The sequence below is a fragment of the Botryllus schlosseri genome, chromosome 9 (genome assembly GCF_051294905.1).
Source record: "Botryllus schlosseri isolate E-star chromosome 9, Bs_hap1, whole genome shotgun sequence".
In the NCBI taxonomy this organism is placed as follows: Eukaryota; Metazoa; Chordata; class Ascidiacea; order Stolidobranchia; family Styelidae; genus Botryllus; species Botryllus schlosseri.
In genome coordinates, this window is record NC_137244.1 from 16497784 (window position 1) to 16525509 (window position 27726).

The 27726-nt window shown below is 40.5% G+C and overlaps 3 protein-coding genes and 1 pseudogene across 3 annotated transcripts; 1 reads left to right on the forward strand and 3 right to left on the reverse strand.

Annotated features, from left to right (window-relative positions):
* The first annotated feature begins 2919 nt into the window (after positions 1 to 2919).
* LOC145447398 (uncharacterized) lies at positions 2920 to 9814 on the forward strand. Its single transcript, XM_080325825.1, has 6 exons — positions 2920 to 3009; positions 3679 to 3755; positions 7264 to 7333; positions 7946 to 7993; positions 8311 to 8394; positions 9610 to 9814. The coding sequence occupies exons 2-6, from the start codon at positions 3681 to 3683 to the stop codon at positions 9678 to 9680; spliced, it is 348 nt and encodes a 115-aa protein (XP_080181951.1). The 5' UTR covers positions 2920 to 3009; positions 3679 to 3680; the 3' UTR covers positions 9681 to 9814.
* Positions 9815 to 13704: 3890 nt separating this feature from the next.
* Positions 13705 to 16080, reverse strand: LOC145447387 (hexokinase-4 pseudogene; annotated as a pseudogene).
* A 1428-nt stretch (positions 16081 to 17508) lies between these two features.
* On the reverse strand, positions 17509 to 22234 carry LOC145447389 (uncharacterized). The gene is made up of 6 exons (XM_080325816.1): positions 21895 to 22234; positions 21190 to 21300; positions 20754 to 20975; positions 19712 to 20090; positions 18489 to 18576; positions 17509 to 18048 (listed from the first exon to the last, which is right to left on the reverse strand). The coding sequence occupies exons 1-6, from the start codon at positions 22231 to 22233 to the stop codon at positions 17937 to 17939; spliced, it is 1251 nt and encodes a 416-aa protein (XP_080181942.1). The 5' UTR covers position 22234; the 3' UTR covers positions 17509 to 17936.
* Positions 22235 to 22259: 25 nt separating this feature from the next.
* Positions 22260 to 27725, reverse strand: LOC145447385 (DNA polymerase kappa-like). The gene is made up of 11 exons (XM_080325813.1): positions 27586 to 27725; positions 27383 to 27524; positions 27110 to 27262; positions 26722 to 26841; positions 26548 to 26667; positions 26113 to 26232; positions 25193 to 25342; positions 24943 to 25142; positions 24436 to 24574; positions 23810 to 23936; positions 22260 to 23373 (listed from the first exon to the last, which is right to left on the reverse strand). Exons 1-11 carry the CDS (start codon positions 27723 to 27725, stop codon positions 22592 to 22594), a joined length of 2193 nt encoding a protein of 730 aa, XP_080181939.1. The 3' UTR covers positions 22260 to 22591.
* Position 27726: the final 1 nt, after the last annotated feature.

The following is a 27726-nucleotide window of genomic DNA, read 5'->3' on the forward strand; positions in this document are numbered from 1 at the left end:
ATTCTGCTACAAACCAGGGGTGTTTAAACTCAAAGACCACCGACCGAGTACAGTAACCTAAGCCTAATAGATCTACAGCCTACACGACAAATTCTATTTCAAATCTGCCAAGTAACGCAATCGGGGATGAAAATATGACTACAAATATTGCGATATTTCAACACTAAAATTTTTGATATGCTGATATCGAATATATATTTATTATATCTGTGGATAATTCATTGATATTTTAGACGCCTCTGAGGAGCCTCAGATTGTAGACATAATATAGAAGTATACACAAGCGGTAACAGCAATACCGTATTGCAGTAAAAAGTATAATAATTTGGATTATTATCCACAATTGCAATGAACGCAATGATTGAAGTGTCATATTGCTATTTGGATTCCCATTTTAAATAATTCATTTTTGGATAGCCTTCTTATAGTAAGCCCTGTGTAATATTCAATAATGCCCCATGCTGTCAATTTGATTTGACAGGACCGTGCTTATCACACACACACTCTTCAGCACGTCGGCGATCCTAATGTACATACGGACACCACTAGCATAAAACATTCATATTCGAATGGTCTCACCATGAAAATGATATTTCCTTTTTTCACACGATTATGTGCAAATAAGCGTATACCGGTCGATTGCGTGGCATATAGGGTCATATCAGGTCCCAAATTCGTTCTATTCAATTATGTATAGATTATTACATCACCGTCATGAAAGCGCAACGTGACCCACACTTTTTGTAGTATATGATTGCTCGTGCCCATAAAATCAAATCCTGATTCAAGACAGCGCGATTCGCTCGGATAACTATGCCTTCTATCGCATGATTAACACCGCTGTGCCATTTCAGCCCATGTAAGCTCCTGCAAAAAGACGCTACGTAGGGAAAGTCCTTGAAGACCAAAAATATCTACATAATGTTCACCGAGGAGAGCATTCTAAATATCAACCGGGGAAAGTGTTAGCACTGCTTAGCAGGATATGGTTTTCTGGAGTACGTCACTTGCGTTGTAGGGATGAAAATTTTTGGACCGTATGATATTCTATCATAGACGTTACGTTAGAACGTCATACATACATTGTGGCATGGACAATTTTTCAACCCGACCTTGGAAGGGTCAGAGCACCTTCACGCATGCACCAAAGTATTGGCTAAAGATTAGCATAAACAGAGCATAAGATAGGGATTGCTTGCAGGATCGGATTACGACATTTTAATTGTTCAACGTAAGACATTTCTGGATTCTGCAGAGTAAATGGATCTTAAGGTGTCGTATATCAATATTTTATCACCATACGCTGAAAGATTCGGGCCTCGATAGCACGCCATGCCGTCCATTCTTGGCACATGAACTTAAACAATAGATTATATTATTAACCTACACCTAAAGTTGTTGGGATAGGCTACTTTCCAATCTTGAAAAAAAAAAAATAGAAAACCGGACCGGAATCTGATGATGTGCCAAAATGAAAGTTTGAGAGGGTCTATAAATTTTCACCATTGATGTTACACAATATGTGACACCCACTGTAGAATAGAAACCTCTGGTTTGATTTCCTTAGGTTGTATCCCAAAACCCAATTGCTGACAAGCAAAACCATTACCGGTGCCGAGCCAGGTACAGGGTTGCGACAGGTTACAAAGAGTATGTTCCCTTGCTTGGCTACACAGGCAGAGCGAATGATTTTTCAAGAGTTATCAATTCGTCGAGATGATTTTGAGCAGATGAGTCAAAATAGTCATTGTTACTACTCAAGAAGAAGTAGAACCATAAATTTTTACTCGATTAGAAGTAGAAAATGGAAGGAATGAAAAGTAGGCCTACTCAAGTAAGTTCTTTCAAATAGTAGATTTCCTCGAGAGATCGCGTACTTTTAACAGTTAACAGGGGTTGGCTATGCTATTACTATCATAATTGCAAGATGTATCTTTGCGACTAACGCAAAATGACTATAATGACACATATACGTACGATATTCGAAAATATACGCGGTTCCAACGACGATTTCACTCGTAAGAGTTATGCAAGCCTATTCAAGAACTAATTTCTACTTTTCAAAATCCAAATTATAAAAAGCAAGTGGTAGGACTGGGCAAAATCCGTCGAGTCGAGCATCTCTCATTATGACGAGTTCAACTATATGAACCTTTTAGGCGACCACAAAGAATATAATGCAGTTCTTGATCGCATTAAAGATATACCTGTTTCATTGCAATTTGTGACAATGCCGCGGGTTGAGCAGGAGTTCACAGAAACGCCATTTCCACTAGCGTGCGAGCTGCGAAGCTTTGTACTACATGTTTCGTATGCTGTGGCCTGTGATACGACCATTCGAGGTTAAGACTTTCTTCCATTCGAATCATTGTGTCCAGCTCTATATACTCATTAGTCGATAAATTACTTATACGCCACCGTGCAAATTGAATTTTGTAAATACGCGGTTACAACATGTCAAACCTCATATCCCACAACAAATTTAATCAGACGTAGGGAGGGATTTGCATTTGCTCTGATCGGAATACATATTTATGAAAATGGAAAAGCTTTAGCTCTGAATGTCGAGATTATAAATCGAGTTGCGGGTCCGCAGAATTTATTCCGTTTAAAGGACCTCGTAAATATAATCATGAAGCAGGTCGATGGTTACTCGAAACTGTAATCTAAGTCTTCAGAAATACCGATTTCACCAATCACCGTTCAGATATATCGGATTATTTTCATCAAAGACTACCTTCCCGCAACATACATGCGCTTATCTATATGATGATAAGCTTTACATTATTATATTGCCGATACCAAAAATCGATGAGGCGTATGGGATATGGCGCATCAAATAGACTGGCAAGTCGGTACGATACATTCGTGGCTGATTGAAGGAAAAAAAGAAAACAATTACCGGAGTTATATATAACAGGTGGATCGAAAGTGTCCCGTTCATATCGTGGAAAGATCTAGAGTTTTACGGGATTGAATGCTAGAATCTTTATAGTCACATCCGCAAAGGTGAGAATACTTGAAAATATCTTCGTTATTTGACATTGAATTCGGACCACCGACTGGATGTAGCCAGGATTGAAGTTTCGGGAGGGAAAGACAAATTAGGATATTCAGTGACGTATGTCCATTGTGACGTAATCAATATAAATAACGTCCCACTGGGGGTATTTGTACCATGATTTCATGACTGACCAAAAATCAATTTCCCGGACGACATCGATATTGACAACTATATAGCTATAGTTTCCATATCGGCCCGCAAATGTTTTTTATGTTGTTTTGTGAGTCGATGTCATAATCATATATAGAGCGAGATAAAGACAATCGCCACAATCTGTACAAGCAATGAAACAAAAGAAAAGGTCGACTTAAATGAGAATTGTTAGCGTTTAATATGGGACTCGCACACGTGATAAAATCTAAAACCCGAATCATTAAACATAAATTAAAATCAATTCTAACCGATATTAGATAGTTTTATATTATTGGCATCAATTCATTGAATTCAATTTATTCAGTAACTCTATGTCGTCCTCAGCGTAAATTTCTGAAAGTGTGAGCTCCATGCTATCGTGTATCTTACTAAAACCATTGCATAATGTGCTGTTTTTCGATACCCTCCATAGAGACATTTATCGACATCGACAGACAAGGTTTTCACTTGCATTGTTTCAGAAATGATCAATTCCAATATCTGTCTCGTTCTCTGCCTTGCTTTGATCGCGGAAAGCCAGCAAGCGAATCCAGAAGCGGTAAGGAATTTCATCATCCAAGTATATGCAATTACGCATTAAAGTATATTATATATAGTTGTGCTGAATATATAATCCAATCCAAGTTGTAGAATTTGTGGTCTGGTGAAGGTTGATCCCCACTAAAATCGGTATTCTCAGTAAGCAGTCGCCAAATTTATGGCCCTCTAATATTCGTTGAATTAGCGATACCAACTGTTGTAATTCGAGTTTTGTACATTTTTTTACTTTATAGGTGTTTTCCAGACTTACGTTAGGTCATGAGTGTTTTCTTTATATACTTAATGTATATTCTGTAGTTTCTGGTATTATCGTCAAATTTAGCGCAGGTGGAACAGTTTTGCGCGGATATATATAAGCAGTGTAGGCCTAATGATAAGCCCACGTATATAAGTTTATATTCTTAAAATCAGACAAGATGACCAATTCACCACACGATGCGACGCTGTCGTGAGTAATGCGTTTCGACATCTCGGAGGGATGTCGGATCGCCCAAGAAAAACTCTTTCACAATATCTTTATTTATATCTCCAACATTGCGTGACGAAAAATGATCTAAGCTAAAGAAATGAGTGATTAATCGATGTGTGCGGTTAATTAATGATCAATATTTAATGTGATGTACGAAAAACGAAACTATTCTATTTAAATAACTTGACTTATCTGGACAAAATGCAACATGGACAGAAACAAATCTACCTTTACACAATAAGGCTTACAGAATAAGATGTTGACAGTTTGTATAGCTGCTGATCGGAACTGAAGTTACAGTCGTTTAAAGTCCCGTCTTTGACGAATGAAATAAGTTATTCGTGAATACTTTTACAAGTTCTGGTTATACACATGTCTCTAACCTACCTATGATTTAATTACACTATTTACACCGGGCCTGTCAAACCTCCACGCACTGCGATCCGGTTTAGGAAAAACAACTATCTGAGCTGACCAAATATGGACGTATCCCAGCGGTTCGCAAACTGTTTTGTTGACGGCGTCCTTTGATGCAAAACGTATCGCGAAGCTATTTCAGTTGGTTCGCGAAGCAGTCTTCTATCCAATCTGTCATATAAAGCTGCTTTTGGTAGTTAATAATGCCAGAAATCTTCCTATTGCCGTGACAGCAATTTTATATGTATAAATGAAATACTGACGATCTTACATTAGCCGAAAATATGTGTACCTTAATTTTAGGTATTTCTGAATATTTCCCGAGTGGGAAAATCAAGTCAATCAACGAATCAAGTCTAGACATGATAATATCTAATATATAGCTCTATCTTCGCATTGATAGTAAATTGCATGTGTACACATTACACAATGATTCCTTTCTCACTAATTTGTTTTCAATTCGTTTGTGGGAAGAGTTGGTACCGACAGATCGAGATCCCAACCCTAACCCCAAATTAGCAATGTTTGAGATTTTATTTTCAAAGTATCTGCCCCTAAATTTTGATTGACGGCGTAACGGACGAGAGAGAGAGAGAGAGAGAGAGAGAGAGAGAGTAAAAGAGGCAATGACCAATGACAGCACTACAAAGTCACAGGTAATATGCTTGGACAATGGACAATTGGACATGGACAAAGCAGTACCAGTTTAACGACGATGAAATATTCTAGAAGTCAATTTTTTACGCACGTATGCCCATCATTTTGACGAAGACGGAACAAAGCATGTTTCGCGGTTCTAAGCGGCCAGGGGACCGCGATCCCCAATTTTAGACGACCTAATCCGCACAATCAGTGAGCATCGCATACCATAGACGCAACTCTCTCGTTTAGTAATCTAGAAAATATAAAAGCTAGGATAGCAAGATTAATTTTTGGCCACGCTTTATCCGATGAGATTTTAGCACATTTTAAACATCTATTATCTTTCCACTGTGTCGCAATCTTATGATACGAACGAACGAATTATACGTACACACTCCACATCCACGCCACGATTATTCCGTCCAATGATGAGTGATGACTTGAAGAAGACAGTGCTATATCAATTATACACACATCTATATTTTCGTCGACACCTAAAATTCAAACTTGATGCATTTCCGGTCATATGTCTCGCGTGTTTACGCGGAATTTCAATCAAATTTCTCACAGGCTCTGACGCAACAGACGATAAAGCAGGTCTAATGAATATTGAGCAGGAATTATGACTAAACGAGTTACCAAAAAATAAGCATAGTGAATGGGGGAGCTGTCGACGGAGTATCAGATTCGTCGAGTTATACTGGTACGACATGAGAGTTAGACCAGGGAGGGAACAGATAATTTTATAGTTGTGCTTGAAACGCTACGATACGACAATAAGGAGGTAATATGATTAATTAATAAATAAACAAAGTACAGGTATTTCGTCAAAGGAGCTATATTTACCCTATATTTTAAATTGTCAATACCAATCCATTACGACGTGACAATTGAGTATTCGTGACGTCATGTCATAAAAAAAGAAACATGTTTTAAATTGATTTTTATTTTAAATGCAACCCTAAATATAATGGAAAAAGTTTACTATATCCAACGCTGCTTTCCAGCTGTGTGCGTAAACTGAAAAGTGGACACTGGACATGAGGATTTGAAAATGGACGCTACTATAGAACATGTTCCGGTCAAGTGACCACATTAAATGGAACTCGACTCTGGAAATATACACTTTTGTTGAATTCTCCGTTGGTTGACTAAAAAAAATGGTCGACTTTCCGGCTCAACTCACGAAATACCGACCGGAACATTTGCAATTCCTATTGTTAGGTTGTGGCAGTATATAAACAGCACTTCGTTCATTTTAACACATTATAACTATGAGTGGTTATAGTGAAATAATGACGATCTATCTATGCAGTAACAATTGAATATGAGCTCATACAAGGTTGTGGCAGGGTACAATTGTGAGCATCTTGTTCAAAAAGGTTTAGCAGTGAAGTTATGCACACTAAAGTAAACAAACATCGAAAAAGTGAAGACGCTTCCTTGACAATTCGGCAATCAGTTGCGTTGGTGGGGATATCAAAAAATACTATTAGAGTCCTATATCATGTGTTACGACGGTATACAGTATCTGCTGCTAAATGGCTTGGTACCGAAAATGCTGTACAATATACTAACCTGGAGGTAGGCTATAACTGATGTAATTTTCTGCCATCTGTGCGAATTACTGCAGTATAGCGCAGCTGCAACTAATTTATTACGCAACAGATACAATATACCGTATGTTGAATGCTTTGTCTGCTTGAACCCACGACCATGTATGAACAATTGATTTTTCGCTTAATTCGGACAAACCCGTTTCTTCGCTTAATTCGGTCAAAATTGAGGGGAACCAAACTGCCCGAATTATGCGTTGTCTACTGTACTTTCTAGAGATTTCTCGACATATTCGGGAATGCTAAGACGACAACATGATGGGGAACATTAAAAAGAGAGATAAATCATACATATATTTGCAAGAGCTATACTGCACTATAATTTCAAATACCGTAGTTATTTTAGTATGCCTATATTTCAGAATGACAGATTACGGCGTCCGTTTAGAAATGGATGGTCCATGAACAGCATCGCTTATAACGCGGGAATCGGTGAGCATTCTTACACAAGATTTGATTTCGCTGGTCTTGCGTATGCTGGTCAATACAGAATGTTGTATTGATGCCGGTAGATGGCCGATTTACATACAATTTGTCTGGTGATATGGAAAGCATATAGAAAGCACTCTTGCCGCCAAGAATTATCACCGGGAAACATATACGGCGTTGCTCCAAATTAGTATTCCCTAAAAGTACCACCGAGACTACAATCTCTGTCGCACGAGTAGGCAATCTATATGCATATATATTTGTCATGCAGTGTTGACTCCGCTGCATTTAACGTCGTCCACGTAATCTAAAATCATACGTGGTAGAACCAATATTCTGGCAGACAGTGACGCACGGGATCTTTCTTGCCACCTTACGGTATACCTTTAGCGATAGACTTTAGATTCGTGGGCTCCAAGTAGTGACAGTAAAGCCGGGTAGACGCCCGCCGTCAGCAAATGTGCTTAATCTACGCGAATGTTTTGAGTAACAACGCATCTTTAATGGAGGCATATCAAAAATTCGAATGTATATTGCGCTAATTCGTTGAATAAGTAATGTGCTACGTACATTTACTGACTTTTCTGCAACTCGATCTACGCACACAATTTGCAGATGCCCTCAAGAAGCTGCTTTCGGAGAAAAAACGAAGTGACCCGACAGGTATGTCACTCGATCGCATTGTGTGTATACCGTTACTACACAATCCAATACTAATTGACGCATTGTGCCCCTATACAATTCGGTCGATGGTTAAAAAAATTGAAGATCACTTCCGTTTTCCGATTCGGTAGCTCGGTCAAAGCGATATCAGATAAGTTTCATGCGCATGACGAACCCGAATTTATGGTGCTTTTTACCTTAAAATAGTATATTCTAAGTATTGTGAGGTCATAGTAATTAGGCTTGTCCGGGGAAATGCTTTCCAGTTTGACAGCACAGTGAATCCGAATGATTTTGTTTGTTTGAACTTTTTGCAGATGATTTTCCCGCTCCGAATCGTTTTGGAGACGAAAAAATCAACAACCTCCTCGACGACTTTGTCTTGTTTTTAAAACTGAAGGGTAATATTGATAATTTTATATTTTAAATTATAGCCTTCGCATACATTCGGAATCGGTGTGGGTCGATGCGTGCCAGTGTGCTTATTAAAAGCTACTAATTATTCGACCCGTGCCAAAAAGCCACTGACACCATGCCTTTTAGTATCATTAGAAGACAGCGTCGACGAGTTTTTTTTTTCAAAAAATAGGTTACATATCAGGGGAGACCAACGCGTGGCCCGCGCGGTATTTGTATTTTTCACAATAACTTAGGGGTTTGTAATTCATGGCGAAATAACAACACCCTTTAACAGAGTCATTGATAACAACGCTCAGCTAACACGCGAGAACCTATAATAGTTGCAAAAGTAGCAATATTATTGACAACATTCGTTCAATGACTGTAAAGAAAATTCGCGTTTCGCGCGGTTAGACTAGACTAGAATGCAAAACAAATGCACACCATTTCATAACATAATACTGGAAATTTTGGTAAGTCGAATCGCACTTACTTTGCTCCGTAAACTGCGCGCGTGTATGTGTGAATAGTTGTAGTGATGAAATTACCCGCAGAGGCAAACGGGAGTCCGGGGGACGTCCCGTAGAATTTAGATTGATCACGATCACTCTATTGGTGGGACGAGACCATTTATGGGTTGCTGATAGAGTGCTGTAACAGTCCTAGTTATATCAGACATCCGTTTCTAAGATTACGAGAGAGAGAGAGAGAGAGAGAGAGAGAGAGACCCCCGCATCCATCGAGGTGCTTTTGACGATGGCGATAGGGTCGAACCTTACAGTAAGGTTAATGCGTAACTCCGTCTCCTCTATGCTATCTCGGAAATTGAGCGCCAAGATACCAACTTTCCGTTTCGGCCCTTAGCCTGACCCGGTCGGGGATGGAACCCACGACATATGAATCATGAAGCCCGACGCTTCACCATCTCAACAATAAACACTCAACAATCATTTGCGAATCGAATGTGGCCCTTCGACCAAAACGTTGGACAACACTGTCGTGTATCAAGGATAGTTATATGTGTGACGTGATTAACTACATCACACAGGACTTCTATTGGGTACGCCCGGACGAACTGTGCATAGGACATTTCTTCAAATAGATGTAGCTTCATGAAATTGTACCAAGACCAACAGGTCTCGATATATCTCTAAAGATTCGGTGGTATGGTGCAGACTCGTGGAATTATACTGTATTACAATTCTCTACCGTTACAGACAGTCAATTGTTCGAGCCTTCGCTTCTCAACTGCATCAGATCTGAGATGTCAGAAATTACAGAAGATTGAAACGATGTCCATATAATGAGTTATTTTATCCTCCAAACTTTCTGTACCCATAGAGTGCCGTAAACATATTCCTGTATGAAGATGTGCTATAATAAAGGATTTCGCGAATAAAATCTATTCAATACAAGATCAAATGATATTCCTATTTCGTCGCATACCCGTGATCTGACGATGTCTTGGTCAAGGCTGCGTGAAGTGGTCAGGGACAAATCGTTGACTTGAAGTGGCATATTTCATAATCTTATCGCATCTTCAACAAGGCATATCATCGACACAAACAAATATAATGGCGACCAAAGATTATTTTAAACGAGCTAATTTCATCTGCAGTGAACAACACAGGTCAACTAAGCAAGACTTCCAGGGGCCCCCTATAAGTATGCAGTCGCAGCCCCCCCCCCCCAGACTCCCTTTTCGTATCTGTTATCACCACCTTAATAGTAGTGCGCCATTTAGAACGGAATTACGTGATGTGTATATGACACGGCTTTAAAGCAGGCTATTCACTGTTGAATTGCTCTAGTGCTCTAGCTTCTGCGTCTTCTTTTATCATACATTGTCAAATTATAAAAGAAGTGACTCGGTTAACTATAATTCATGTGTTCATGTATGGCAGGTAGCGTGAAATAATAGAATAGCGATACAACTGCTGCAGGCTAAATAGGTAACACTAATCTGGACACTGTGGACAGCTATCGGCTGACATTACTAATAAGCCAGCACACCACGTCAAGGTTTGAGCCAGGCTCTGGATTAGGCCATATCTATTATTGAATGATTGCAAGGATAGACTACATCAAAACTATACCTCTACCGCATACAGAGACTTGATGATTATCGGGTTAAGGGACTTTTCTACCAAATGCATAGATTTGATGATTGACCCATCTGTGCGGAATCATTGGTTCACAGATTTCCACGTATATTCGCTATGATCCTTGAAAAGGGCGCTTAAACCAAAGAGGGGGAGCTTTGAGCAGGGGGCTCGGACGACCGCCCATCTCGCCCACACCAAAAGCGATCACTGCCCAGTGCTCATTACCCATTCTTTTATAAGTGATATTACTGTATCTCTTCAATTCGATGAGGATTGGCAGTCTATACAGACGTGACATGTGCGGGTTAGAGGCGCAACAGCGCCCGCCAACGTGCGACGACTTCGCATTTGGGCAAATTTCGTCAAATCAATTCAAATAACGTCGGTTTGTCTGGAGATTTCACAGGTTGGCACTGTTTAAAATTGAAGAGCTTATTGGAAGTACAGAACTTCGTTATTCAATTGAATAATATTCATTCATTCATTGTGGCTACGTGGAAAAAGAACGACACAACTTTTGCAGGACCGCATAAAGCAGCATATCCCTATAGACCAGAGATCTCAAACTCAAATGTGCTCGCGGGCCAATTTCCTACTTTTTGATGACGTCGCGGCCGCAGCACCAATAATGATAGGGTACTTCAATGTATTTCCGAGTAGGTCTTATTTGACGGCACCTTGCAGACTGACATTCCACATGTATCTTGAAAATGTGATTTACTATTGTGAATTCGCGCCTGGCACGAAAAAAATCACAGTTTAAAATATTTGAATAAAATTGTTGCTGTACTTGGCATAGTTGCTGTATATTTATTTGTAGATACCATGCGAGACTACAAATGCACTAGGAAATCGTAAAAGCTGTCGAGTTATAATTTTGCAGTAAGCGGCCATTTGACGTGTCACAATTATAGGTAGAATATTTTAGAATTTTACAAAGATTGATCTGATATCAGAGCATTGGAGGTTTGGAGCAGTACAGCCCAATCCGGGTTTCGGGCATACTCCTGAAAACAAGGCATGTCATTACTTAAATCAAATTAAATCAGCGTTAGATTTACCTTCGAATATTGGAACAGATCTAATATCTTGCATATAATGATTACTGTGCCATATAGCAATAGAAATGTCCAATCGCCGAAGTATTCATTGAACTTCCACTGCGTGGTAACTTGAAAGTGATGCAATAGTGAAGTTTGATGAGTATATAGTTTCAGGCTCCTGGAGTAGTTTTGGGGCGAATTTACAGTTTTCAAATAAAAATAAAAAAGATATTTGGCAGTCGAATACTTCGAAATCCAAAATACCGTCGCGGGCCGCATAAAATGGTCTCGCGGGCCGCGTGTGTGAGGCCTCTGCTATAGACATATTAGAATACCCGAATCACGCTTGGAGAACAGTTCGAACTTGACTCATCCCCGAAGCTTGAATCTGAACAGGCAAAGACCATGAATCCTACCATTGGCACACAGCATTTGTTCGATAATTCTGTTTGTACGAAAAATTATCGAGACCACAGAATTCGCGTTGTCGGAAGAGGCCATCTAGCTCACACTTTCATTTGTGTGCCTGAGAGTCGACTTTTATCAAGATCCGCCAACCTGTTTAGTGCCAACAGAAGCAATAAATGTATCTTCTAAATTAGCACATTGATGAGCTTTGGCGATCTCGAGTATCATAAGTATATTTGTATGCCGCGATCCGTAGACCACGGACTCGCTGTATACCCCCACTGGATATTGGACAAGTCAAACGTTCTATATGGTTATAAGGTATATTATACGTATGGTATATAACCGTTTACTTTTCAAGGCACTGGCGAGCGCCGGGGCTCCTGATTTGGAGTCAGATTCCCCGAGAATAAGATTCGATAATATATAAATCCTAAATTGTTAAATGATTCTATTGACGACTAGCTTATATTCCTTAGCACAGTCCTCATAGACAGGCTACGTAACAAGCTCCTATACGCATCTGATATTGAATATGAGTATAAAAATACACAATACCTACATCAACTGTTTGCTCAGCACTTTGTTGGCCGTGACAACTTCACTATTCGTAAAATACATCCAGTTCGCAATATATTATACTTGAACAAATGTGTACACCTTCAACAGCAAACGGTTTGCGTTGGGTGGAGTGTGTGAATTGAAAACGAAACATATTTATCGACTTGAAGCAGAGCATGAGATACCGTTAAACTTATGTAAAGCCAAGTCGCGGCTTCGGCTACTGGTGGACAGTGGACAGCACACAGGCGCAACTATCGCATTAACAACGTAAATCGAACGGTGACAACGGTGTTCGTGAAATCAAGTTCAAACTGATTCAAAACAGTCATTTTGGAATACTTTTGTGTATTCACATTTCTCTACAATTGCGCTTACGCAACTTTTATTATATAGTTTCAGCATCCCTTCATATGCTTTTCTCCGTATCGGAAGACAAAACGGGGTCACATGAGTTTATTATTCGGCCACGTCTGAAAAGGGCTGCCGACCACTGCTATACATTGGTGGATAGTACGGCGAACATGGCCGTTTCGATATCCGCTAATGTGTTCATCACATGGCATATTGTACGTACCCGTCGTACATTCATTGCGTATCGTTTGCAAATAAAAAAATACTAGCGCCGGTGGTTTATCAGCACTTAACCGCGGCATGTGAAAAATATTTCCGATTGGGATAGCTGTCATCGCAACTCACCCGTGCTGCTACTCAGATACTCTAGGAACAGTGATATCTCCTTACTACGACTTACGATACACGCTGCGAGAGTATAATAATTTGTTTGGATCTGCGATCAAAGAAACCCGCGAATGTTGAGAAAAATGTAGAATTATAGATTTTATGCCTGTGCTCGGAGCTTGACTCGCAGCTGTATACACTCATTTGGGATAAAATCAGGCTTAACAGATTAACATCGTACACAACAGCGTGTTTACACTGTTAGGACAACCATAAGACTTGACAATGAGTCGAAGGTCAAATCTGAAAGCCAAGTCAGGAACGCGACTCGCAGATGAAATCTCAAAAGGCAACAGGAATTAGTCGATAGAGCCGACGGTTTACCACACACGTTCACGTTCAGTTTACTAGGTCTATCGGTGGAAAACATGTACATTATTCCACAGGGACATGGTAGGTAATCTAATAGAATGTAGCAAAGTTCACCCTTACATATACACATTACACAGCGTCCTTTCATCACGCATGCCATCGCTTTATTGTTGCGGAAACAAAATACAAACACAAGATGAATTGTATGCCTAGATCAGGCAAATGTCTGTGAACTCGGGGCATGAAAAAATAAGAAAAAATCGACGCGATTGATATCAATCTTCGGGTGTTAGTGTTGGCACCATCCCTCAAACCAGTCCGATACCAATTCTTAGCAAATAGAAGCAAAATAGCATTCACAAAACGCTTCAGCACCACGGACCAAATAAATGGGTACCTTACATAAGAGATTTCACCGAAGTTGGCCGACGATAGTACGATGAAGCCAGCCATCAAATTATACTGCAGTACCGTTGTGATTCTACGGAGTGCCACTACTATGAGGCTTTTATGATAATACTGAGATTATAGAAAAAGCGATATATTTTCAAGCTGCGATACTGCATTTTTCCGCGACTGCGGCGATCAGCGCCGCGCCTTTACCGCTTCCGTCGAAGGACAGCATGAAGTTGACAGTAATTCCGTGGTCTTCGGTAAGAAGGGCTACTTTCTCGGACATCTTCGCAGCAAAAGTGGGATGCTTTTTGTACACTGTCCCATCCACCCCGACGGTTATCGTCATGTTGCTTTTGTCGGGATGATTCGCTTTGATTTTGCGGGCGATAGCGGCCACGCCGGCCGCGCAAAGATACGCGGATCTGGTAGAGACCGCGTCGCATATGTAGTGTACATTTTCGCAATCGTCGCGCGTGGCGCCGAGTTCGAGATCGAACAGGATGCTTTGTATTTCGTGAAAGCCATTCTTCACGTTGCTTTGTATTTGGGAAACCAGATCGGTGCCGAACTTACCTTTAGACCGTAGCTCTTCTGATGTCTCGCCGTTGAACAAGACCTTTTCTTCTGCCAGCTTCACCAAGACCCGCCGAACTATTTCTCCCATGTACATACCGCTCATCATCTTCTCGTACACTTGTTTACCGGGATTTATTGAATTCTTGTCGATGACAATATCGTATTTGTTTCTGATGTCATCCAAAATACCATCGTCCCCAAAAGCCCCCCACTCTGTATTGACGCACATTTCGCCTTCATTGGAGTCTAGACTGTGTATGTTTTCCATATTCTCCATGTAACAACAATTGGTGCCAGTGCCAATGATCAAGCCGGCTTCACAATCTGGCGCTTCATACGCACAACTCATTAGCGTGCCTACAGTGTCGTTGACCACTGCCGACACTGAAACTTTCATACCTCCATGCCTATCGATGGCATCGCGAAGCATTTGTACTACATCTCTGTCAACAACACCGGCGCAATTGAAGCCTTTCGTCCATGATATTAGAGTAGCCTTATCGATCCCGTGCTGTCTGAGCGGAAACGAGAAGGTAAAACCTATTGACATACGGCGCTCAAGGATGTCTAATCGCTCAAGAAACTGGTAGATGCAATTTGCGATGTGGTCGAAAAGCTGTTCCCCGTGTCCGGTCATGATGCTTTTTGGTACCCTATAAATCTGACTGTCCATCTCAGGACGCTCGTTAGCCTTGAGCGTGACGTGCAACACTCTGAAGTTTGTACCGCCCAAGTCTAACGCCAAAAACGACCCCTCTTCAGATCCGTCAGGCTTCGATTTTACATAGGTGGGTAACATTTTCAAAGGAGGTTCTTTGTCAGTGTTTTTGGCCAGGCCCTGCGACATGCTCTCTAGCATCCTGGACGTTATCGATTCTAGTTGCTCATCTGAGAGGTAGAAGTCGCTTAAAGCATCCGCTAAGTAGTACAGTATTGATGGGGTTCGCACCAGAGTGCCCCTACGCCTCAGTCTTGGTTTTTCGGAGCCCGACATCTCTATATTCATCTGCAGCCTGCTACAAACCTGGCAGCAGAATAGGCGATGTCGAAGTGCAACGGCGGCAATCGTTGATTCGTTTGCTTGAAGGAATTTCTCAACAAGCTAAATAATACAGCGCTAAAACTCAACTTCCCATCTCAGGAACGAGAGATTAGCTAAAGTTTACGTCCGAATTATTTATGGCTTCTGTCTTCTGTGCAATCTCTGTTTAGCACACCATATGTGCCGTGGCATTCTAGTGTAGTGACATACGCCTCTTGATACCGCCTACATTTCCGCCTATTTTCAACAGTACAACAGTACGGGGAATGACATAATCTTATCGCGAGCTCTGCGCGGATTTATGACGGAATTCCTTGAACTTGTTGAACGAAAAATAACATCGTAACTGCGATTCTTGTTCCAACACCGGAGGTCACAGAGTACAGACAAGCAGTAGCAAAGCCAGTCGCTTGCAGCCACAGTGGCTGTACGAGCGTAATTTGTGAATCATCGCCACTTGGACCAGCTTTTTCTACTTCAAATCGCAGCGTGCGACTAAACGATTGTGATTTACGATATACGCTCGAATCGTGATTGTCACTATATTTGGAACGTTGCCAGTTAAATTTCCGAAGTAGGTGTACACATTGGGTCATATTTCTTCTCTCAGCATCGTGCGCACGTCCGGCTTCTGAGGTTTTCGGTTGAGTCACATCGTACGAATGCCCGATATCATGTGACTTGCGCGTAGCCGCCGGCTTGTGATGGAAGTACGCCTATTTATTGCTTATTCACGATTGTGTAGTGTTGGCCTATATGTAGGCCTGGATGTATGATTGTATCGTTCACGGTTTCTCACGACTCTTCCAGAAATAGGTGATTTCAAAACAATTGAAATTGCACGTTGCCCAGTTCGGGGATGAATTGCGGGTAAGCCGCGCGAAAAATATAATGTAGGTATAGGTTTTAAACATACGAGTATAATATGAACGTTGCATCGTCCATTTCTCGTTTTCTAACCAGATCGCCAACGATCGCTCTTTGCTCAAAAGGCGGAATAATACAATAACCACTAGGCTACAACTACTCCATAGAAACTATATCACCTACTTCAGTGGTTACCTTATTACAGGACGTGACCAATGATCACTGTGGCGCATGAAAATAACACCAAGACATATCGAAAGGAATTTTTTGTCCACAATAGCATCCATATAAATTTGGTCAGACAACCCCTCTTTAACGCCAGCCTCGAAAAAAAAACACTTCTGAATCACGCGATTACGATTACACAGAAAAGTAACAACGATTATTCGTGAGTCGAGATTATATAGGCCTACATTTTGCTTCCTTGAACTTGAGCCTTTAACGCATACTCGAAAATTATACTACTACGTTGAATACTATTTACCGACCACGTGTGGGTAATTCTTTACGCAATGGCATGCATAGCAAATACCTGTGATGTGTAACAATGAGCGGCAGTGAATATCCTAAGTTGGTACTTTCTCGATACAACGCACCATTCCTTGTTCACAAATGTGCAGTTTATGACAAAAGTTGAAGTAAAGAAGTTCAGTAATCGTTTTTTACAAAGAAATCAATCAGATATGTAAAAGATTAAGACCAAGCTGGATTTTTTCGAATTTATTTCATTACAATTACAATTACTTGGAAATGATTACGAGTACAGATCAGTATACTTCATGTCTTGCTCTTGACGTATCAATTACTAGGGTAACTAGTCTGGCGCTTTAGTAACGAGAAACGCACTGTAATATATAAATGTTCAAAACGGAAATTTAGGGCGCGAAACTGCACTATCCTCACCTTTTAGCTGCTAAACTGTCTCATTTGGTTCAAACCTATCGTACCCAACCGTGAAGCGCATTTTCAAGTCGCTAAGACGAATTAGTCTACAACCCATTATCCAACCTTACTGAAATTGGTTCGACATCAATTATATATTACCAACGATTGAATCATTCAATCTCACATTATGAAAACGGATTTATTGCACTTTCACATGTATTCAATTACTTCTATCGTGTCGACATTATCAACTCATCAACCAACAGAGAGGACAGCATTAATTAGTCATCGATGTAAGCATGTAATGGGCGGTTACACCATATTGATGTAGACCAGATTCGGCATCTCACAGTGTAGCTGTCTCAATACTAAAATCTTCAACCATAATATAACATTGGAGTTGCTAACTGATCGTTGTTCTCTACTAAAATACCTTGAAAAACAACCTGATCGCGTTCTGATGGAATCACTTTGCGCGAAAGCTGATAATTCCTGATCGTTTTCTTCCTCGATCGCAAACGCCGAGATGCAATCCCTTCAGTGCTGTCCATCATAGACTTGAGAAATGTCAATCAACAATGACATGGTCACTGACAAATCAGGATCCGCTAAGACTTCGCCAAATATTCCTGCCATTCATCGTTTGCTGGCGGAGAAGGCTCGACCCAACCAGTCGGAATCCTGCATCCTGCTTGACTGATGAAGCAGTCCCATTGCGCCCTGAATTACAAGCCAATTGCATCCAAGTTTGAGAGTTTGAGCTATAACATTTAATTAGGTCTTCACCATGAAATGATGGATATGAAGTGTAGCATATAAAGTAAAACCCGACCACCATCCCCGGGTAAACGGATAGGGTTGTAGCAGGAAGGGCGTGTGACATAGAATTTCAGCCATATCACTGAGCACTGTAACATTGTAACAATCCCGCATTCGAAAGAAGCCGAAAGATCCCCCTCCCTCTCTCTAATCTTGACATCAGTAAGGACTGGATTTTGTTTCGGTTGACAGAAATTCAGTAAATCAATTCGGTCTGGATTAATCAGTTGTTCTATTATATTACTGTTGCCAGTGATTTGTCTGTTATGGGGAGGAATGTCTTCTACTATACGTTGATAGCGTAATACTTCCGGTCAGAAATTGAAACACGGCATTCTTACCTCATGCCAATCAAGCTCACAATATTTTTCATTCCTTGCTGTTGAATCTCTCTTGCCGGCCACAGTGTGTCCGACGGCTCCAGCTCAGCTGGAAAAAAAGAGATCGCACTGAACCGTCATTATCTATGTCTCTCAGAAGGTTTTGTTCTTCACAAACTGATTAAACAGTCGGCAAGACGTGCTTAACGCTTGGACATAGACCCGACGCGTTGATCAGTACAGCCAGAAGTGGACAATGTGGTTGGCGTTGCTACTCAATGACAAGTAGAAGTAGCAATTTCCGAGAGATGTGAAAGTTTCTTCAAGTGGAAGTAGATAATAGAAGGTCTGGCAAGCACTCAAGTAGTTTCATAAAGTAGATTTAGACGAGGGGTCACATACTTCAAGCAGGTAGTCGGAGGTGGCTAATTTTGAAATCGTAAGATATATCTTCGCAAGTCACACAAAATAACACTTGAAATAGATAGAATCGTTGAAAATATATAATCGCGTAATCAGTTAACGTGTTTCACCCAGTTACAATGTCACTCATATAAGTGGTGTAAACATATCCCAAAACTATTCCTAACTTTTTGAATGCCGAATGGTAAAAAGTAAGCAGTTTTGTCTAAAACCTGCTCAAGCAGAAGTGGAAACAGTTTAAAAACATAACACTCGAGTACTAAGTAGTGTAAGCAGGTAAAACCCACTTGTGTACTCCGAAAAGTTATAAGTACTTCATTATTGACCCCCTGTGTGTAGCAATTTTACTTTTACAGCTCATTATTCAAGTGATATAAGCATAATACCAGCCAGTGACGCCAGTGGAGGAGTTAACAACTTGAAACACTATACTTCTAGCTCTGAGTCGTTATCTGCCACACTGATCTTTGACCACATACAAGACAGTGTAACGGTGAAGCATCCGGCTTCCTAATCGGCAGGTTGTGGGTTCGATTCCCGGCCGGGTCAGACCAAAGACCTGACCAGTAAACCTGTTATCTGTTGCTTCCTCGCATAGCGCTCAGCATTTCCGGGATAGCATGGAGGGGTGGGTGTACGAATTAGAAAGCCTTACAAGGTTATATCTGCACCTTCCTTGTCCAGCGTCATATGCATATCCTGCACTCATGGTATGCATATGTACAGATAGTGCGTACGTATATCATTAGTCGTTGTATAGTATATGCCGCAAAAACAAAACATATAACGCCCAATATTCCCGCAACAATACACAAACACACCTTCATTGCCGAACAGTACACACGATCTCTCATTCTTCCATTCGCGAATCTTTTGTTCCTTGCACTTTCTCGATCGATCACGGATTTTTTTCTCTTCCGCCCGATGTTCCTCGGTTCGATATTTCCTCATGAAACTCTCCTCACGTTTACAAGTCGAAATAAATTCCCTAAGCTTGTCGCTCGAAGCCTTGCGAGCCGACTTGAAAACGTCGTCGTGGGCTTCGGAAGGCGGCGACCGTCCCTTTCTGATGACCGCGACGTGTCGAGCTTTGCGTAGTTTCGCAACGGCTTCAAACAGATCGAGGTATTTTTTGGCTTTATGCTGCTTCTGCCGAATGTCCGACAGGTATTCGTCGAGGTCTTTTTGAACTTTTTTCTCCTAGGTGGTAGGGAAACATGTTAGAGTGTCACGGAATGAAACGTGTTTCATAATCGAAAATTTACGGAGACACTTTCTCCACGTCATATCTGTCTACACAGAGCTAGTCAAAGTAGTTGGCTACTCGATACAAGTGAAGCCGTAATTTCTAATCACTTACACGTAGAAGTCACAATTTCAAGAATATGTGAAGATCGACAAATGACATGACAACTATGACAACCATGATACAGAGATCTTTCACCCAGTTCTCATGTCAATTTCGCTGAAAAAATTCATGCAAGCACACCCAAAAGTGGTTTTGCCTAATAATTGCCAAATAGAGATGGCAGTAGCCTAACACATAACCATATGAGTAAGTAGTACAAGCAGATCAAACCTATTCGATTACCGTACACAGAAAAAGAAGAAGTACTGCATTATTTTACACACTGCATCTACATAGTATTCAAAATTGCATTGCAGATATATAAAAAATCACATATCATTTCAGTAATTCGTGGACTTGGAGGGGATGAAATTCATGCTAACAACGAGTCAAATTGAATTGACCATGAAAACGCCCCCCCCCCCCCAATGTATAATTACAGGAATTTCCAGCTGATACCGATATATATCGAAACCTCAATAATGCTAGATTAATCCGTCCAAATTAGTTCATACCCTTTTCGAGTCCTCTTCCACCTTTCTCCGTTCTTCCAGCCATTTATCAATCCGTGAGTGCTCCTCTCTGATCTTGATGTTGCGTTCCATTATTTTATTTAATGCTTCTTGCTTTTTTGCTTTCACCCTAATTCGTTTTTTTCTCCTCTTCTCCAACTTAGCAGCGAGCTGTGTGGTATAAGTTTCATCGCTAAACACGGCGAGAATACTGTCCAGTTCTTTCTGAATAGACAGGAAGGGGTAATGATTATGTCAGGGATGCTGCCGATGATCAGATATGGATATGGTTTTGAATCTGCCCGATTGCTTGCAGTTACAACTGAAGATCTTTCTATTCGGTCCGCTGAGGGCGGAATATGGGATGTTTGATAATCAGTAGACCACAGAACTGAGATAACGGTCAATGTTTAATGCAGTAGTGGACAAAGTAGACTACCTTGATGTTTGAAATTGAAAGTTCATCCAATGCTGCTTCGCCGCAAGTGTGATCTTCCAATTGCTTCAGCAATCGGTAAGCTTTAGTGTGCTTATGTTTGGCTTCCGATATCTAAAAACAAATGATTCGTCGAAACAATAGAGGCGCAACCAAATGGAAGCAACTGATGTCGATTCTTTGCAGTGCTCCTAACCCATAATATTTCATCAGAGAAAACAGTTTCACGACACCTGTTGAGGGTTTAAACATGCCATGAGAAGATCTATCGATAACCATAAGCATCAAGCAATTCTGATGATCAGGAAGGAAAAAGTGTAATCTATCGGTATAGTAATTTTCTTTCAAATCACACGATAGAAATGCAGCATAGATACTTCCTAAATCCCATCATATTTTTAGATCTTGACTGACCGCGATAATTTGAGAAACCTTAGTATCTCAACCAATACATTTGTCTACCGGTCAATAACAATATTATGCTGTTTTCTACCAAATGGGACAAGTTACAAATAACGAGAACAAACTTTACCGCTGTATCTTTAAACATGAAAAGCTACAATATCATTGCGCATAGTGAGAAAAAAAATTTAATAATCACCAAGGATTCTTTAGCCTGACCATTAACTGGGAAATTTTGCTAAATATACACTTGGGTTAACCGATGAATTTGCAAATAACCAACAATGGAATGGATATCTTCATTACCTTGTCTGTATTCTTTCCAGCTTCAAGCCTCGACGAACGGCATCGCTGAAGAAAGCTGTCAAGCCATTCTCGGTCAAGCTCAGCCTGAGATTTCACTTGCTGCCCACAACTGTTTTCGGGTTTACGCTGAAGCGGAACCCGAGATCTTTCGAGATGTAATGGAGACGGTACAGATTGCATCATCCCTCGCACACCAGGATTACTCCAAGGTGGTGGCATATGTGGTGGAGCAGGTGGCCAACCGGTGGGAATGTTAGGGTTCATGTTGGGCATGATTGGAAAAAATGGAGGAGGCGGGTACCTCATTTGAGGTGGTGTTGACGAATTATTGCCAAACATAACTCAGCATTACCTTTAAATAGGGATCTGCGCAATAAAACACTGGGTTTAGTATATTTGCAAGTAAGCCACCGTAAATGATTGTCTGTAATAGGATTAAAGTTAGTCGGAAAAAGATTGCAAAATGCAGGCAGGTAACTGATGAAATATTCATGCAAAAAAGTTTAACAACAATCAGCCGTAACCAGGATTGTGATTTGGATGAAGCAAAATATTTTCGCCAACAACTGACTTGCATATAGTCATATGTAGCCAACCATAATGACACAATATTTGATGGTAGCAAGATCCATTCCCGTCTCACTCAGGTTATGCTACATGTCGTTACGAGCGCTTGCACAATCACATGTCGTACCATTCACTTTGACAGGAACATGTCCAACGTGGTGCGCTGCGTGCATTTTTTACGGGACGGGCCAGACAGTTTTTGAGGGTATTTTCTCTTTTTTGCGCGTGGATTTGTTTCTGACTCATATAATTCAGACTCGCACCGCACAAGATCGATAACTGCTTTGCGATTAAGACACGAGTCTAAGTGATTGTTGAATTTGGAAAGGGTTATATCTTCGGCACAGAACGTGGCATTGCACACCGGACAAGTCATCGGCGTGGCAGAGGTATTTCCCGAACTGCTGCTACTCGATATTCCGAAATTACATGTTTTTGATGGGGAGACCAAACTAGAAGGATTCACTTCTTCAATACTTGGATTTGAATTGTCAGAAATAGCCGATTCCAATTCAACCCTCTCTATGGCTAGATTCTCATCAAAACACGATGATACACCATTTGTAGAGTCGTCATTGTCTGAAGTATGGCAATCTGTCCGAATAGTAGTCAGCTGCTCACTCGGTAAAATTTCAGTATCTGGTAGTAACTGCGTACAGTCATTAAAAATATCTGATTCCTCATTGTCACTGATATCAATATTGCAGTTTTCACTTGAAATCGGCGCAACCGAAGGATCTGGTTTATCGCCATTAGAAAGCGAATCATTGTTTTCGTCATTCGAGCTTCCTGCCCTGCAGATTTCGGGAGAGTTAGTCGCCACCTTCTGACTTGATTTCTGCAAGAAGTAATCCAAGGATTTTTGCTTTCTTCCAGCACGACTCCCTTTTGTAAGCTTCGATAATCCAACTCCTGAAGTAGAACAATAGTATTTCTTGGTTGTTCCATAGTAGCTGGGCTAAATTCCAAGAGGGCAAAATAAGTGCTAGGATCTATCTATGGGATGCAATATTTTGATGTTTGAGGTATCATGAAAAGGTATGGTGGATAAAACTAAGTATCGACTAATTCAATTCCAAGTATGTGCCCCTCATGAATCTCATCATGCATGGTAAAAAAGAATAAATTTAAATCCATAAAATTTTTGGTGGCTTCAAAGTAAAATTAGGGTTGATTAATGCGAAGTAGATGTGTTACTTTCTGCCTTTTTGCCAGAAACATCAGATCTGTTAACACAGGTCATTTTGTCGAACACATTCAAGTCAGAGATTCGGGAACATAAAGTTTATACCTTGATTAGCTACATTTAAAAAGTAACAATATTTTAAATTTAGCTGGCTTTCATTACCTATCAATCGCAACGACAAAGCCTTCTTTTTCAATGCCAATTCTTGTCGAAGGAGATCAGCTATGACAGGAAAGACTTCGGACTTTGATGATACCGGATGCAGCAAGGTTTTTGACCGTGTATGAAGCTGAAACAATATTGTGAAATTACAATTGTAAAAGCCATGAATTTTTGAATTGGAAGCCAACGGGTCTGTGGATCCTACTTCGAAACAAAAAGTCCAGTATGACAATTTAATTGGAGATGTGTATTGTACATAATTCCATTTTCCGCCTCCTGAGTAACAGTACTAGTCTACCAGTAATACTGGTAGGCGGTAGATAAACAGATTGAACAGTCAAATGATAGTCACGGGGTAGCTCAGTGGTTACACATCTGATGTTACTTGTTGGGCTCGATTCCCGCTGACCCGTTTTCAAAGGACCCAGTTGCTGGCGAGCAAAACCAGTGCCAGTCCTAACATCTCGGATAAATAACTAAGGTTGCGGCAGGTGGGGACATCTGGCTTAAAAATTCAGCCATATCATTGCGTGGATCACTCAGAACTTATTCGCTGTGGCAGCTTCACACTCGGGAGAAGCCAAAAGACTCTTTCCCTCATACAAATAGATTGGTCAGTGACTAACCTCAAAAGTAGCAAGTTTTATTTTCAAAGTGACGGTGTGTCCTTGCACTGCAGCATTTTTGGCGTCAACTTCCAGACCATCGCACAGCTCTTCGCATTTCTTATACATCACCTCTGGCTTTGAGATATTGTGAAAGGTCCTATCAAGTCATGAATATTAATTAATTCATTCAGATGGGCATAGCATGTATAAAACCATCTACGTCAAATATTTAGCTGTACTTTGATGGGCAAGAGTGATCTCTACAATTATGAATATGACAATAAGCCAACATTAGTCACAAATTTATTTTTAAGATGGCTTTCCCAGTAGATATAGCCTCAAGTCAATGCGACCGCAGCTAAAAATAACAATTTCAACCTTCCCACAAATTATATTAGTCAGATTAGACACAAATCAGTCGGCGACTAGTGCAATCAATGTTTGAGAGAACCGCTAAATCCGATAATACATCAGAACTGAATGGTAAGAAATGATCAATGGCGAAAAATTAAATCATTGAAACACCTTTCAATGCTGATGCTCTTTCGTTCGGAGTCATTGACCAGTACCGTTGATCCGATTCCGATAGATATACGAAGAAAATGATTGCTCATCGTGGAAGAGAATAACGAAAAAAGAAGAGAACGCTTTTCGTACAGATCGCTGCAAGTCTTCACACCCAGAGCGTTCAGCAGTTTTTCAGTAACTTTACCAACACCTGTAACCTACACGGACCTTTAAGTTAGTGAATGGCACTTTTCAACAAAAAGAATACCTTGCGTATCGACAGTCCTTTAACGAAGCTCAAAACGCTTTCACGGGAAGGTTCCAGAATAAATTGACCATTCGGCTTATTCATGTCGCTGGCGACTTTTGCTAGAAGCGCATTCGGGGCTATACCGGCACTTGCAGTTAGCCTGGTTTTCTGTATGTTTGAAAAATACAGTTTTGAAATCATATCTTATAAATGCAGCAAAGTGGTTCGTAATAAAGTACTTCTTCGCATTCAAGTTAGTGACGCAATACGTCGTACCTCATACAATTCGGCTCTTGTGAAGTAGAAGTAAAGGATTTCGGATTGATTTGCATAGTTTTGTGAGTGAAATTATGATTATAGCTGGCAAAATGGCATGTATTATGGTAAACGTATGAATTTTTGAAAATTCCCTTATTCGTAGTGTCATCAGTTTTTTTGTGTTGTCGAGACGATTAATCTTGCAACTATGAAAGTAGTCCACCTTCAGTTCACTACCAAAAGTATGAGGCGTCTTGACCAAATCTACTTTTGAATACGACGTTATTGTGCACTTCCAGAACTTAATAATTTTTACTGCTACTTGATGGAGTTTTGGCATATCTAACTCCTAATGCATTAAATTGGGTAGGTTGAAAAGGACTATTATAGTTGTAAAAGATAATTTCAGATATTAGGAAATGCGCTTTTACAATATCACACAATTTGCCCAGGTGATCTTGAAACATTTTATGCCGCGATCCAGTAGCCATCAAAGACTAGCGAGTGCAGCAACTTCACAAAAAATATCAGAGCGATGGAAAATTGCGACGAAATCAAGGTTGAATCTTTCAAAGCGAAGACAATATATCATGGTTGGAATTGGTTGTAAATCAAAGTGCAGTATATGGCCTGCAACATGAATAGGAGAAAACTTGACAAAATGACTCTCGGCCACTTACCAATTCGATCCGAAATCTCATCTCCTGTACTACATCTTCCGCAGATACACCAAAGACAACGCAGTGGTCCGAATCCGTGCCATCTTTTGAAATATTGTCACAGGTGAATGTCCGTACCTCCTGCGTGGAAACGCTTTGTAAGAAGCACTTTTAAAGTGGGTTGGACGTTACAATAGCAGACATCTACTGCAACAGTTTTCAAAGTCAAACTGAAAATTACTCTCGATATTTCAAGTGAGTCTTGGACATAACGACCTTACTATTTTTTACCTTACTATTTTTATTACTATTTCCAGCTACCCATTCATATGCTGTTCCGACAATTCAGTCGTTCCTTATACACAACCATTTCGAGCCATCCTTTCGAAGTGATTTCTTACATGAAGTCTTTGACTGGACTAACTTATCAAACGGGTAATAGGGAAATTTAGTCACCTCTGACATGACCTTTCTCGTTTCCAAGTACTTTGTGATATCGAGATACGCCTCGTCCAAGCCCATTGGACAGAAATTTGGGTCGTAATCTTTGAGAACCTCTCTGACATTCTTGCTCACCTGAAGTAGCCAAGTTAATTTGTATGACAATTACGGATGGCAATAATTGCTTACTTCTCTGTACTTGGAAAAGTTGAGCGGCACAAGGACAAGCTCTGGGCAGAGTTTCTTTCCAATGAATCCTGGCATTGCCGCCCTGACCCCGTACTTTCTTGCGGCATAATTGGATGTGGACTAGAAATGGGAACCGAACGTTGGTTATTCTCGATAGCATAGTGCAATTTGATTCAACCAAAACATGGTGAACAAATTGGAAGAAGATTATACAAAATCCCGGTTATGCTACAAAATCGGCCATCATGAGTTGTATCATTGTTGATAAGTTGACATTCACGTCATAAAGCATCATTAACTATATTGCTAATATCGGAATTTAATTGATCCTATAAATAAGATACACCAGTCGCCTGCGTAGACCTGACGAAATATTGCAACCACTCACGAGCATGTCCATTCCACCGACGGCCATTGGTTTATTTTTCAACTCTGGCTTGTCCCGTTCCTCGACCGATGCGTAAAACGCATCCATATCGACATGCACAATCGTTCTTGAAAGGTCGCGTGATTTCTCCAATTCTTCAATGATCACGTTTGTCTTGGAAGAAATCTTTTACTTTACAACTCAAACCAACAATTCGGCATAAACAGGGAATAGGAATGGTGAGAAAGTTTGTGTTTATTATACAGTTAAAAATACTATAAAATTTGAATATACCTGACCATACGCGGCATCCATCTGTTCCGGCGTTATTTGGCTCATTTGCTCAAGAAGTTTTTTGATTCTTTCGTTCACCATTGCGTCTTTCTTTCTTTCGTTTTCGTAGAATTTGGATCCAACAGAATTGTCATGAATTATTCTAGAAATATACAGAACTGCAACCCCATTCGTTTACACAGCAGCAAGATCATGTACTGTACTTGTTTATCTTTGCTTTGTCTAGTCCTTGCATTCCAGCTTTGTTATCATTCAAGGACATACGAGACAGGATTTGCGGTTGTTCCATAGTTTCGTAGGACGACTCATTTTCCGCATCTGGAGAACTACACTCATCCTCCATG

Excerpts from the sequence above, each read along its gene's own strand:
- LOC145447398 (XM_080325825.1), top strand. The coding sequence starts at position 3,681 with ATGATCAATTCCAATATCTGTCTCGTTCTCTGCCTTGCTTTGATCGCG. Across the intron at positions 3,756-7,263 it reads AGCAAGCGAATCCAGAAGCG|AATGACAGATTACGGCGTCC; the intron begins GTAAGGAATTTC and ends CCTATATTTCAG. Across the intron at positions 7,334-7,945 it reads CGCTTATAACGCGGGAATCG|ATGCCCTCAAGAAGCTGCTT; the intron begins GTGAGCATTCTT and ends CACAATTTGCAG.
- LOC145447389 (XM_080325816.1), bottom strand. The coding sequence starts at position 22,233 with ATGTTTGGCAATAATTCGTCAACACCACCTCAAATGAGGTACCCGCCT. Across the intron at positions 21,301-21,894 it reads CTGGAAAGAATACAGACAAG|ATATCGGAAGCCAAACATAA; the intron begins GTAATGAAGATA and ends ATTTGTTTTTAG. Across the intron at positions 20,091-20,753 it reads TGGAAGAGGACTCGAAAAGG|GAGAAAAAAGTTCAAAAAGA; the intron begins GTATGAACTAAT and ends CCTACCACCTAG.
- LOC145447385 (XM_080325813.1), bottom strand. The coding sequence starts at position 27,725 with ATGGAGGATGAGTGTAGTTCTCCAGATGCGGAAAATGAGTCGTCCTAC. Across the intron at positions 25,343-26,112 it reads TGAGATTTCGGATCGAATTG|AAAACCAGGCTAACTGCAAG; the intron begins GTAAGTGGCCGA and ends TCAAACATACAG. Across the intron at positions 24,575-24,942 it reads AAGAGCATCAGCATTGAAAG|GACCTTTCACAATATCTCAA; the intron begins GTGTTTCAATGA and ends ATGACTTGATAG.